General features: G+C 39.2%; 1 protein-coding gene across 7 annotated transcripts in view; it reads left to right on the forward strand.

The window, feature by feature from the left end:
• Positions 1–14,654, forward strand: part of TUT7 (terminal uridylyl transferase 7) — an 82,108-nt gene that overhangs the window by 47,479 nt on the left and 19,975 nt on the right. For all 7 annotated transcript variants that reach the window (XR_009551994.1, XM_060199477.1, XM_060199473.1 and 4 more), the window contains exons 13-22: positions 611–1,647; positions 2,037–2,187; positions 2,981–3,067; positions 3,381–3,481; positions 5,202–5,259; positions 6,412–6,515; positions 11,275–11,364; positions 12,119–12,232; positions 12,405–12,482; positions 13,106–13,283. Coding sequence is in view for 6 of the 7 variants with exons in the window: in XM_060199477.1 (XP_060055460.1) it covers positions 611–1,647; positions 2,037–2,187; positions 2,981–3,067; positions 3,381–3,481; positions 5,202–5,259; positions 6,412–6,515; positions 11,275–11,364; positions 12,119–12,232; positions 12,405–12,482; positions 13,106–13,283 (1,998 nt within the window). In the remaining variant the exon portion in view is untranslated. The remainder of the gene's footprint in view (positions 1–610; positions 1,648–2,036; positions 2,188–2,980; positions 3,068–3,380; positions 3,482–5,201; positions 5,260–6,411; positions 6,516–11,274; positions 11,365–12,118; positions 12,233–12,404; positions 12,483–13,105; positions 13,284–14,654) is intronic.

Here is a 14,654-nt window from a genome sequence, read left to right on the forward strand (position 1 = left end):
CGCCCATGAAGCAACCCCTCTGTAGGTGGGGAGCCAGTGGCTCTAACTAGGATCCTTACACTGGTCCTTGCACTTTGTGCCATGTGCGCTTAACCCTCTGGCTACTGCCTGACTCCCATTTGTCGTCTTTTTATCTACAGTAGACTAACTTTGAAAACATGAGATAGAAATGTATGAAATAGGGAATCGGATAACAACAGTAACAACAACAATAATTACAACAACAAGGGGGGGAGTTGGGCGGTAGCACAGCGGGTTAAGTGCACGTGGCACAAAGCAAGGACGGAGTAAGAATCACAGTTTGAGCCTCCGGCTCCCCACCTGTAGGAGAGTCTCTTCACAAGTGGTGAAGCAGGTCTACAGGTGTCTGTCTTTCTTTCCCCCTCTCTGTCTTCCCCATCTCTCTCCATTTCTCTCTGCCCTATCCAACAATGACATCAACAACAATAATAATAACTACAACAATAAAATAACAAGGGCAACAAAAGGGAATAAGTTAATATAAAAAATAATAAAAAACAAGGGCAACCAAAGGGAAAATAAAATTTTAAAATGTAAAAGAAAAAGAAATGTATGAAATGGTATATGTTTTTTATTATTGTCATTTCAGATCCCTACTCTGTTAAAAGAAACGTGGCAAGGACTTTAAATAATCAACCTGTGTTTGAATATATACTTCATTGTTTAAGGACAACATATAAATATTTTGCTCTGCCACACAAAAGTACAAAAGCCAGCCTTCCAAAGCCTCTGAATATTATAACGTGTAGTTCCAAAAATTGTAAAGTAGCAGCAAAGGATGATCCAGAGTCACAAGCAAAAGATGCTAAACTCAAAAACTCAGGTTTGGATCAAGGTTCTGGTACTGACACTTCAGCTGCAGACACCTGCACGATACAGCCACTTGCTCTTAAAGAAACTGCTAAAAGCGGTGGAAACCCACCGTTGGAGGAAATGGCAAATGCGCAGGCCAGTGTCTGCATCAGAGCAGAGGTTAGTTGCGACAATTATGAGAATATTAAAGTGCCCCATGAAGAAAGTAAAAACCAGAAAGAAAACATTGAAAAGGAGGGCATACATCCAGCAGCTGTTGATGGTCAACGCATCTGTAGCAGCAGCAGGCATGAAACACTTGAGAGCCCAGGACATGATGCAACTTTGCATATGGAAGGCTTCCCAAATCCTCCATATAAAGAGTGTGATGGATTTGCTGCCACAGACAAGACTGATGCTGAAGGAAGCATAGAAGGTACTCATGAACTCGAAGATACTCTAAGCCATTTTGCCCCTATAAGTCAGGACCAGACATCAGCCGTCACTGATTCAGATGAAGAAGAGGAAGATGAGGATGAAGAGCCTAGGCTTTCTAATACCCATGGGGAAGACAGCATTGCTCATGACGACAGGTTAGACAATACCTACCCTGTTTCAGGGGATGAGGAGGCCATGTCTGATGAGAACGATGAGCTAAGTCTGTCTGTGAACTATGAAGACTCGAAAGAATGTTCAGAACATATGGATGAAGCTATGCTAGTGAAACTTAGTAAAATCAGTCTTCAAGAAGAAAACATATGTGAAGAAAATTCAACTGTGGACCAGCTTGATTTCTTTTATGAATTCAGTAAACTTGCTTTCACAAAAGGAAAGGTAAGCAACCACTACTACACACAGAACCAGGAGGCTTGGGAAATGCATGCAATTTCCCATCTGTATATGCTAGCACAGGGTTCTCACCTGTTGGGGGGTATTCAGGAGTTCATCTTTCACTCTAGTACATTGACGTGGTCCGCTTTCCTTCTTAGACTCAGAAATGCATGGAAGGAAGGGAATGCTATTTTTACTGAAAATAACTACCTTTTCCTTCTTTGTATATGATAAAAATATTGTCATCTCAAATAATTTAGAGTAATATCCTCATTCCTTTGGAATGTGAAGGGTAGAGTGTGTACTTTATTAAAAAAAAAGATTCAGGGCCCCTTTATTTGGCAAATAAAGTTTTATCTTAAGTCTTCTTGTGCTTTGCCATCTTCCTGCAGTCTCCTACAATAGTATGCAGTTTATGCAAACGAGAGGGTCATCTAAAGAAGGACTGTCCTGAAGACTTCAAAAGAATCCAACTGGAACCTTTACCACCATTAACACCCAAATTTTCATATATTTTAGATCAAGTTTGCATGCAGTGTTATAGTAAGTTATTAACATTTCTTTTGACTTGTCGGTATACTAAAGTGACATTTTCTGAAGAGTCATCTGCTTCACTAACCTATTGGTCTATTATATAGACTTAGTCTGTTCCATTCACCATTATAACCACAGGGCCCTATACATCCTATTCCATTTGAGACATGCACTGAATGATTATTCTCTGAAAAGAAAGGGAGGGAAACAAGGAGGTAGAGAGTCTTGGCAGGTTTCAAAACTGGGGCCTCATGCGAAATAACTGTTCTACCTATGAACTATATATCCCCAGTCAATAAGGAGTATTAAGTCTTTTTTTCCCCTAATTTATTTATTTTTTGTATTTATTTACTGGATAGAGATGGTCAGAAATGGAAAGGGAAGGTAGAGAGACAAAGAGACACCTGCAGCACTGCTTCACCACTCAAAAAGCTTTCCCCCTGAAGGTGGGGAGGAGTATTAAGTCTTAAGATTGAAATACTAGGGGGTTGGGCGGTGGCACAATGGGTTAAATGCACATAGTATGAAGCACCCAGCTCCCTACCTGCAGGGGGGGTAGCTTCACAAGTAGTGAAGCAGGTCTGCAGGTATCTACCTTTCTCTCTCTGTCTCTAGCTCCCTCTCCCCTCTCAATTTCTCTCTGTCCTATCCAATAAAACGAAGGAAAAATAAAAAAAGGCCTGCAGTAACAGTGGGTTCATAGTGCAGGCACCAGGTTTCATTTTATAAAAAGTGATTTTTTTTTCCTTCAGAGATTGCTAACAAGCTCTGTTTCTGAATGTTTCTGTCTTGTTTTAAATAGAGGATTTTTCTCCAACTATTTTAGAAGATCAGGCTCGTGAACACATCCGACAAAATCTAGAAAGTTTCATAAGACAAGAGTTTCCAGGTAAGTAATTTTGTACTTTTTAAGAAAATAAAGATAACTTTCAAAGAGAGCACATGTGTAACAAGTATCAACTCTTGAGAATAAGAAGGTAATTTTTTCAGTAAAAGTGGAAGCATGCTTCAGCTGATAACCTAGGATGGTCTTTAGTTTGCCTAAACCTCATTTATCAACATAGAAGACAGTAGTGGTATAGTTGATGCTGCAGTGGGATTCAGTTAGCACTAGATTTAAACTCAAAGTCCACACTTCTAAAAACATGTATCTACTTAGGTGTTTTGATGAAATGTTAAATCTACTGCATTATTCCTAACAGGAACTAAATTGAGCTTGTTTGGCTCATCCAAAAATGGATTTGGTTTCAAGCAGAGTGACCTTGATGTTTGTATGACAATTAATGGACATGAAACTGCTGAGGTAAGGTGATTACATAATAATTTGTGTCAACCTGTGAAGTGGTACATTGGCTACAGCACTGGTCTTGAGAGCAAAGGATGCTGCCGTTCAGTCCTTGCCATCACATGTGCCACACAGATTTTCTCGTTCTCTCTCTCTCTCTCTCTCTCTCTCGCTCATTAATAGTAAATCCAAAAAAACAAAACAAAAAATAATTTGTTGTGGCAGTACATTGAAGAGACTTTTTTTTTTTTTTCCAACTGAGTACAGAGTGGATTTAAAAGTAACATTTGGGGACTTGAGAAAGTTAGACCAGTCTCCCCAGTGTTGCGTTAGCATGGGCATGAGGCTGAAATGGATACTTACGTATCCTAATATTTTCTGGAAACTTCTTTAGTTGTCAGGCAGTGTGGTATAATGATATAGAGTGCTAAACTGACAGATCAGAGACCTGTACTGCAGACAAACTTAGTTTCATCACATCCCTAAACATGTGGTCTTAAAAAAGAAAATGTGTGTGGTCCTGGAGGTGGCACAGTGATAAAACTGTGGACTCTCAAGCATGGTGTCCTGAGTTCCATCTCCAGCAGCACATGTGCCAGAGTGATGTCTGGTTCTTTCTCATTAATAAATAAATAAAATCTTTAAAAAATGTGTGTGTGTGTGTGTGTGTGTGTGTGTTGTACGGGAGGTGGCACAGAAGATAAAGTGCTAGACTCTAAAGTATGAGGTTCTAAGTTCAGTCCTTGGCAGCACATGTACCAGAGTGATATCTGGTTCGTTCTCTCTCTCTCTCTCCCTCTCCCTCTCCCTCTCCCTCTCCCTCTCCCTCTCCTTGTCTCTCTCTCTCATCTATCACATTAATAAATAAATAAAATCGTTTTTTAAAAATGTGGTCTTTGGTTGATAGATGATAATGTGGAAGTGGTAATTTCTCTTCCTCTTGCCAGGGGAGATTACTGCACAATAGCTTGGATCATGTATATCAGTAGTCTTGTCAAACTGACCTTCAGGCTAAACCTAGCCTGTTGCCCTTTTGTAAATACAGTTTTAGTAGAACAAAACCATAGTTCATTTCTGTACTGCTGACTGCTACTTTCTAACTGCAGAGTTGAATGATTTCAATAGGAACCTGTTTCCAAAAAGCTGTAAAGGTTTACCAGACTTGCTGGACCTGAACACATTTACAAAATACTAAGTACTGTGTAAAGATATAAAATCTAAGGTATACTGATTTCCAGGCCAAAGAAATAGCATAGTGTTTTCCACAGATATTCATACCTGAGGCACCAGACTTTCCAGGTTCAGTCCCTGGCACTACCATAAATAAGAGCTAAACAGGACTCTGGGAAAGAAAGGAAAGAAGGGAGGGAGGGAGAGAAAGAGAAAAAGAAAGATTCTCTACTCTGTTCTTAACAGTTGTCCATAAACTACTTTTTAAGTTAGTGGTGCTATTGGTGTTCAAGATCTTTTTATATTTATAGTTTCAGGCCTTTGTCTTATGTATATGTAATCTGATTTGGGAAAAAATAATCCAAAATTATCTAGCCTGAGTTTAATAGCTAAGAAAAATGGGCTTCAATATATGTAATGATTTTGGCATATACTATCATAATTAATTTTTATATGACTTATAAACTAATTTTAGAGAATTTCTAAAATAAAATTCTACTTGCTTTCTGATGGTTAATAAACATTATTTACAACTGGGAGCAGAATCTATCTTCCCTTTTTGTTACAGGGGTTGGACTGTGTAAAAACTATTGAAGAACTGGCGAGAGTTCTCAAAAAACACTCAGGTACCTTTATAGGTTTTTTGTTTTGTTTTTAATTTGAATAGAGCTAGAGAAATTGAGAGGGAAATAAACAGTGAGAAACACCTGTAGCACTACTTAGCAAAGCTTTGTCAAGTCTCCCCCCTGCAGGTGGGGCTTAAACCTGGGTCCTTCAACATGATAATGTGTATGCTCTATTAGGAAGCCTCTTCTAAAAATAATCCTAGGGGGAGTTGGGCAGTAGTGCAGCGAGTTGAGCGCAGGTGGCACAAAACGCAAGGACCAGTGTAAGAATCCCGGTTCGAGCCCCCAGCTCCCCACCTACAGCGGAGTCGCTTCACAAGCAGTGAAGCAGGTTTGCAGGTGTCTTTCTCTCCCCCTCTCTGTCTTCCCCTCCTCTCTCCATTTTCTCTCTGACCTATCCAACAACAACGACATCAATAACAACTACAATAATAACTACAACAACAATGAAAAATAAGGGCAACAAGAGGGTAAATAAATAAATAAATATAAAAAATAATAATCCTAGGGCTGGGTGGTAGAACATCTGGTAGAATGCAGATGTTCCTGGGTTTAAGTCTCCACCTGCAAGGCAAGCTTCACAAGTGGTGTGAAGCTTACTCTATCTTCCTCTTTGTCTTTCACCCTCTGTCAAAGAAAAAGAAAAAAGTGGAGCCATGGAGACATTGAGCCCCAGTGATAATTCTAATGGAAAAAAACACAACAACATTTGTTGTTTTTATCAACAAGTTGTTTTTATCAGATGAATAGCGCTATACTGGTCCGGGAGGAGCACAGTGGATAAAGCTTTGGATTCTCAACCATGAGAAGTTCGATCCCCAGCAGCACATGTACCAGAGTGATGTCTGGTTCTTTCTCCCCTCCTATCTTTCTCATGAATAAATAAATAAATTTTTTTTAAATAGCCCTACTAACAAACACACAATCCAGTAATTTCTTGTTGATTCTAATATTTTAAATACGAATATATTTAACAAATGTAAATCTTCCAAAAAGTCTCCCTAAATGTTGGTAATAACAGAATTCTTTGACTAGTTCTAGTTATTGCAGCAAAACAGCCAATATTGAGTTGGTATCATTTCATAATAGCGTATTAATATAAGAGCACATATGCCTTAATGTTCTGTTTCACATCTTGTTTATACATAATAGGTCTGAGAAACATCTTGCCTATCACAACTGCAAAGGTGCCAATTGTAAAGTTTTTCCATCTGAGAAGTGGATTGGAAGTGGATATCAGTTTGTATAACACACTGGTAAGATTTTTAGGGCTTTTTTTTTTCTGCTTGTTTTGAGGCTGGTGGTAAAGGGAATGTGTCTTAATTTTTCTTTTTTCATTATTCCTAAAAATGTATTATCTTTATATATTTATTGGATAGAAACAGCTAGAAATATAGAGTTAAGACGGTGGTAGAGAAAGAGACAGAGACGCCTGCAAAGCTTTCTCCCTGAAGGTGGGGACAAGGGTCTCAAACCTGGGTCCTTGCACTTTGTAATGTGCGCTCAATCAGCTGTGCCACCACCGGGCCCCTCTTTTCATTCTATCATTTGTTTTATATACCTGACAATTTTCTGAGACTGGGGATTATAAAAATTAAATTAATAGGAGTAATATTAAGTAACAAAATTCTGCCCAAGTTCTTAGATGTAATTGACTTTATTAAAGAATTCATGAACTTAACAAGTGGAAAAAATCCAAAAAGCTATACAAATTGATGGTTCTTATAAACACGACAGGAAAAAAGGAAGAGGGGATAATTCCAGGTGTAGGCAAACCATCTATATAGAATGGAGAAGCTCTTGTGCCAGATTTTCTTTTTTGTTTTAATTTTAATTAGTGATTTAATAATGATTAACAAGATTGTAAGATAACAGTTATAGGGGGTCGGGAGGTGGCTCAGCGGGTTAAGCAAAGCACACAGACCAGAGTAAGGATCAACAATAAAAATAATAACCATGAGCCCCCACACCTATGGACATCTAATCTTTGACAAAGGGGCCCAGACTATTAAATGGGGAAAGCAGAGTCTCTTCAACAAATGGTGTTAGAAAAAATGGGTTGAAACATGCAGAAGAATGAAACTGAACCACTGTATTTCACCAAATACAAATATAAATTCCAAGTGGAGGAGTCGGGTGGTAGCGCAGTGGGTTAAGCGCACGTGGCGCCAAGCGCAAGGACCGGCATAAGGATCCCGGTTCGAGCCCCCGGCTCCCCATCTGCAGGGGAGTCGCTTCACAGGCGGTGAAGCAGGTCTGCAGGTGTCTGTCTTTCTCTCCCCCTCTCTGTCTTCCCCTCCTCTCTCCATTTCTGTCTGTCCTATCCAACAACGACGACATCAACGATAACAGTAATAATAACTACAACAATAAAATAAGGGCAACAAAAGGGAATAAATAAATATTTAAAAAAAAAAAAAAAATTCCAAGTGGATCAAGTACTTGGATGTTAGACCACAAACTACCAGATACTTAGAGGAAAATATTGGCAGAACTCTTTTCTGCATAAATTTTAAAGACATCTTCAATGAAATGAATCCAATTACAAAGAAGACTAAGGCAAGTATAAACCTATGGGACTACATCAAATTAAAAAGCTTCTTCACAGCAAAAGAAACCACTACCCAAACCAAGAGACCCCTCACAGAATGGGAGAAGATCTTTACATGCCATACATCAGACAAGAGTTTAATAACTAACATATATAAAGAGCTTGCCAAACTCAACAAGACAACAAATAACCCCATCCAAAAATGGGGGGAGGACTTGGACAGAATATTCACCACAGAAGAGATCCAAAAGTCTGAGAAACACATGAAAAAAATGTTCCAAGTCTCTGATTGTCAGAGAAATACAAATCAAGACAACAATGAGATACCACTTCACTCCTGTGAGAATGTCATACATCAGAAAAGGTAACAGCAGCAAATGCTGGAGAGGGTGTGGGGTCAAAGGAACCCTCCTACACTGCTGGTGGGAATGTCAATTGGTCCAACCTCTGTGGAGAACAGTCTGGAGAACTCTCAGAAGGCTAGAAATGGACCTACCCTATGATCCTGCAATTCCTCTCCTGGGGATATATCCTAAGGAACCCAACACATCCATCCAAAAAGATCTGTGTACACATATGTTCTTAGCAGCACAATTTGTAATAGCCAAAACCTGGAAGCAACCCAGGTGTCCCAACAACAGATGAGTGGCTGAGCAAGTTGTGGTATATATACACAATGGAATACTACTCAGCTGTAAAAAATGGTGACTTCACTGTTTTCAGCCGATCTTGGATGGACCTTGAAAAATTTATGTTAAAAAAAAAAAAAGAAAAATTTATGTTAAGTGAAATAAGTCAGAAACGGAAGGTTGAATATGGGATGATCTCACTCTCAGGCAGAAGTTGAAAAACAAGATCAGGAAAAAAAAAAAAACACAAGTAGAACCTGAACTGGAATTGGTGTATTGCACCAAAGTAAAAGACTCTGGGGTGGGTGGGGGGAGGGAGAATACAGGTCCAAGAAGGATGACAGAGGACCTAGTGGGGATTGTATTGTTATATGGGAAACTGAGGAATATTATGCATGTAAAAACTATTGTATTTACTGTCAAATGTAAAACATTTATTCCCCAATAAAGAAATTAAAAAATAATGATAATAATAATAACCACAACAAGGCTACAACAAGGGCAACAAAAGGGGGAAAAATAGCCTCTAGGAGCAGTGGATTCATGGTGCAGGCACTGAGCCCCAGCAATAACCCTGGAGGCAAAAAAATAAATAAATAAATAAATAACAGGTATAATTCCATACAGTTCCCACCACCAGAGTTCTATGTCCCATCCTCTCCACTGGAAACTTCCCTTTTTTTTTTTTTTTTTGCCTCCAGGGTTATCACTGGGACTCAGCTTGCACTGTGAGTCCACTGTTCTTAGAGGCCATTTTCCCCCCTTTCTTTTATAGGATAGGACAGAGAGAAATTGAGAGGGGAGGGGAGGGGAGGATAGAGAGGGAGAGAGAAAGACACCTGCAAGCCTGCTTCACCACTTATGAAGCGATCCGCCCTTCAGGTGGGGAGCAGGGGCTCTTGGCATCCTTTTGCTTTGTACTATGTGCACTTAACCCGGTGCACCACCCCCCAACCCCTTAAGCTTCCCTATTCTTTTTTTTTTTACCTTTTGTTGCCCTTGTCTTTTATTGTTGTTGTAGTTATTATTGTTGTTGTTGTTGATGCCATCGTTGTTGGATAGGACAGAGAGAAATGGAGAGAGAAGGGGAAGACAGGACAAGAGAAAGACACCTGCAGACCTGCTTCATCGTCTGTGAAGCAACTCCCCTGCAGGGGGGAGCCGGGGGCTCGAACTGGGATCCTTACTCCAGTCCTTGTGCTTTGTGCCATGTGCGCTTAATCCACTGGGCTACCTACCGCCCGACTCCCAGCTTCCCTATTCTTTATCCCTTTGGGAATATGGAATAAAATTCTTTATGGCGTACAGAAGGTAGATGATCTGGGTTGTAGCTGATAATGTTAAGACTCTGTTCCTGGGGGAGGTTGGCAAACTTAGCACAAATGTCTTAATTTTTGTCATTTTCTTTATGCCAGTATTTATTTAAAATGAGGTCTGAGTGACAAGCACATTTTTTGTTTGACTTGATTTTTGTTTGTCTTTTTTCTCTTGCTTAGTTTGCTTCACTCTCTTACACCTAAGAATTACATTTAAATAACACTGGATTGGGAATCTTTACTGTTATTATTATTTTTTAATTGATTTTTTTTTTGTAACTTCAGCAATTTTTTTTTTTAAAGCACTGTTCAGCTCTGGCTTATGGTGGTACAGAGAATCAAACCTGGGACTATGGAGCCTCAGACATGAGAGAGTCTCTGCATAACCATTACCCCTGGTGCATTTGCTTTTCTCTCCAGATAGAGGGGGACAGGGTGATAGTATAGTGGTTATGCAAAAGGGTATCTGGTCTCTGTCCCTTTCTCACCCACACTTCCACTGAAATAAATTTTAAAAAATATTTAATTATCTTTATTTATTTATTTGAATAGAGACAGCCAGAAATCAAGAGGGAAGGGGGTGGTAAAGAGGGAAAGAGACAGAGAGACATCTGTAGCCCTGCTTCACCACTTGTGAAGCTTCCCCCCTGTAGGTGGGGTCCAGGGGCTTGAACCCAGGTCCATGTGCACTATAACGTGTGTACTCAACCAGGTGTGCCACTATCCGGCCCCCTGAAATAATTTTTTTTCCCCTTTTGTTGCCCTTGTTGTAGCCTTGTTATGATTATTATTGTTGTTGTTGATGTTGTTCGTTGTTGGATAGGACAGAGAGAAATGGAGAGAGGAGGGGAAGACAGAGAGGGGGAGAGAAAGATAGACACCTGAAGACCTGCTTCACCGCCTGTGAAGCGACTCCCCCACAGGTGGGGGAGCCAGGTACTGGAACTGGGATCCTTATGCCGGTCTTTGTGCTTTGCGCCACCATGAGCTTAACCCACTGCGCTACCGCCCTACCCCCAAAATAAATTTTTTTGAAGAAGAAGAGAAGGAAGGAAATCAGAGAGAGGAAGTGATAACACTGCACCAAAGCTTTCCCCAGTGCTGGCAGTGCCAAGCAAAGCAGGCTTGCTCTTGGTGAGTTATCTTGCTCATCCCAGGGTGAGGGATTTTATATTCATTTAGAGATAATTGAAAAAAATAGCCATTATCTTCTTAGAATATTCCACATAGAAGTCATAAGATTAGATCTTGCTTATAAATCTTTTCACTTTTGCTGTTGGTGGTGTCTGGGAATCAACCTGGGACTTCATACATGCAAAGCTTATTTTCTACCACTGAGCTGTGTTTTCAACTTCAACTCTTAAAATCTAGTATGTTAATAAAGCTTGTGTGGGGGGGGGATACTGATTTCAATTTGTCATTGTCTAAAAATTATTTCCAATGATAAACCTTTTCAGAATGTTCTAGTTTAAAACTAGTACCCATTCAGAGACTTCAAGTGTAATTTCCTTTTTAACAGGCCCTTCATAATACAAGACTCCTGTCTGCTTATTCAGCCATTGATCCCAGAGTGAAATACTTGTGCTATACCATGAAAGTATTCACAAAGGTGAGTTTGCTTACTATTTGATTGATTAGAACGTTTACAGTGGGGGTCGGGCAGTAGCACAGCAAGTTAAGCGCACATGGCGTAAAGCACAAGAACCAGAGTTAAGGATCCTGGTTTGAGCCTCCGGCTCCCCACCTACAGGGGAGTTGCTTCACAGGCGGTGAAGCAGGTTTGCAGGTGTCTTATCTTTCTCTCCCTCTCTGTCTTCCCCTTCTGTCTCCATTTCTCTCTGTGTCCTATCCAACAAGACATCAATAACAAACAACAGTAATAACTACAACAACAATAAAACAACAAGGGCAACAAAAGGGGAAAAAATTTAAAAAAAAAGTTTCACAGCATCTTCAAACCTTGTTGCAAATATAAATCTGTATATTTTAAAGCTCTACTTGACAAAGCTAAATTTTTGTTATCTTAGATCTTGTTTATGGCAGATATATTACCATAGCACTGATCAGCTCTGCCTTATGGTGGTGCAGGGGATTGAACCTGAGACTTCAGAGCCTCAGGCATGAGAGTCTTTCATTATGCTATCTACCTCTGCCTACATTTATTATTGTATGTCATTTTGTTTGATGTTCTTTTGATTGGCTTTGTCTGGTTTTGTTGGCATATTCTGATTTTCATATTAGTCCCCTATATAAGCAAGCACCTTACTTTGGGGGACAGTAGATGCAAATTTAGCAGCAGGTACTTCAAACACCACATCTCCATGGATGACTGTACATCTGTCACTCCTTTTCCTTTGCAACAGATGTGTGATATCGGTGATGCATCTCGAGGCAGTTTGTCGTCATATGCATACACACTTATGGTGCTATATTTTCTCCAGCAGAGGAATCCGCCAGTCATCCCTGTCCTTCAAGAGGTACGAGTAAAAGAAACTGTTTCTTATCTTAAATCTGGGTGATCTTTGATCCCTCTCCCTCCTCTTAAAACCCTGTGGTTCTTTAGTTAAGTTTTCAACTATTTTCCTAAAAATTATTGTATCGATGCATTGAGTTTATAATCCATACTAATAGTTTAAAAATTAATTTCAGATGTACAAAGGTGAAAAGAAACCTGAAATATTTGTTGATGGCTGGAATATTTATTTTTTTGATCAAATAGATGAACTGGTACGTATTTTAAGAATATAAAGACTTTTTTTTTAAACATCCTTGACTAAAAACTAACTATATGCTTTAGTGTAGATAGTAAACAGTTATCACTGTATGTACTTATATCAGTAAACATGTAACATAGACAGGTGTTCCTTTGAAATTGAAAGCATTTTTATTGAACCAACTGAGTTTTTAAGTAGTATATCCAGGATATTTGTAATGCCTAATAGTTCTAAATGATAGTTAAGTTTATAGTTAAGTTTATTCCAAATGAACAAATGTTTGTTCTATAATTTTGTATAGAGTCTGGAAAGAATTTCTTAAAGCTACAAAGATCTGCTAACATCACCACAGCTCTAAAACTTTATTTCCAAATTCTTTCACTAACATTTATTCTGAGATTTAACATTTAAAACCATGTACTCTCCTACCTCTAATTCACTAGTGTGCAGATTAATCAATCAATTTGTGTAAATAGTATTTAAAATGTAAAAGGAAAGTCATATAACTATTATTTTATTTATATTATTTAAATTCTAGTTAATTAGGAATAAGCCCAAATTTACTCCCTATGATATAAATGAACACTAATTTTAACACTTTACTCTAGAGCATGATATTCCCTGTTCTATTTCTAGCCCACCTATTGGCCAGAATTTGGAAAAAATACAGAATCTGTTGGGCAACTGTGGCTGGGACTTCTCCGGTTCTATACAGAAGAATTTGATTTTAAAGAACACGTTATTAGCATCAGGAGAAAAAGTCTCCTTACAACTTTTAAGAAACAGTGGACCTCAAAATACATTGTTATTGAAGGTACAATCAAAAGGTTATCCTTAAGTTGAATACTATTTATAGTCTGAACAACAGGGTTTTGTTTAGTTGCTTCTTTTACCAGAGCACTGCTAAGCTGTGGCTTTTGGTGGTAAAGGAAATTGAACCCGGGACCTTGGAGCCTTGGGCATGAGTCTGTTTTCATAACTATTAATGCTATCTACCCTGCCTTAGAGTCATTGTTCTTCACTCCTTTTTTTTTTAAAAAAAAATTTATTTATTCCCTTTTGTTGCCCTTGTTGTTTTATTGTTGTAGTTGTTATTGATGTCATTGTTGGATAGGACAGAGAGAAATGGATAGAGACGGGGAAGACAGAGACAGGGAGAGAAATATTGACACCTGCAGACCTGCTTCACCACTTGAGAAGCGACTCCCCTGCAGGTGGGAATCGGGGGTTCGAACTGGGATATCCTTATTCCGGTCCTTGTGCTTTGCGTCACGTGGGCTTAACCCACTGCGCTACCGCCTGACTCCCTGTTCTTCACTCTTAGGGCAGCCTGAGCTGCAGATTCATTCCACTAATGTCTGCATTAGGTACATGACTGTTTCCAGGCTAAAGACTGATTTTTTTTTTTTTTAAGTAATTGATGCCTTCTGAGGGCTTATCATAAATCTAAAAGCCTTATATCCTCTGATGAATTTTTTACTGTTAATAGTTAGACACTAAATAGGGTCACAATAGAGATAAGCCAGCTTCAATACAAGTAATAACTTTTTTTTTATATTTATTTTATTTTATTTATTTATTCCCTTTTGTTGCCCTTGTTGTTTTATTGTTGTAGTTATTATTGTTGTTGTCATTGTTGGATAGGACAGAGAGAAATGGAGAGAGGGAGGGGAAGACAGAGAGGAGGAGAGAAAGATAGACACCTGCAGACCTGCTTCACCACCTGTGAAGGGACTCCCCTGCAGGTGGGGAGCCGGGGTTGGAACCGGGATCTTTATGCCGGTCCTTGTGCTTTGCGCCACCTGCGCTTAGCCCGCTGCGCTACAGCCCGACTCCCAAGTAATAACTATTAAAGTCTTCTAGGTGATGCTTTGAAGAGTGTCTCTTGAAAAGAGAACCATAACATTGCTTTCTCTAGCATCTGTAGCACCAGGAGCAAACCCACAGTCTTGTGCATCCAAGACCTGCCCTCTACTCTCAGTCACCTCCCTGCACTCTATACTTAAATGGTTAAATATTATGTGTGCAGATTTATAGAAGTAATATCATATGTAATGCTAGTTTTAATGCTAACATGTAGGAGTAGCAAATACATTTAAAACTTTTTATTGTCACTGCGACTTAGCTGGTCCATGCAGACTAGATAGATAGATAGATAGATAGATGAAAAGATAACAACACTCAG

Source organism: Erinaceus europaeus, chromosome 10, assembly GCF_950295315.1.
Source record: "Erinaceus europaeus chromosome 10, mEriEur2.1, whole genome shotgun sequence".
NCBI classification, from domain to species: Eukaryota; Metazoa; Chordata; class Mammalia; order Eulipotyphla; family Erinaceidae; genus Erinaceus; species Erinaceus europaeus.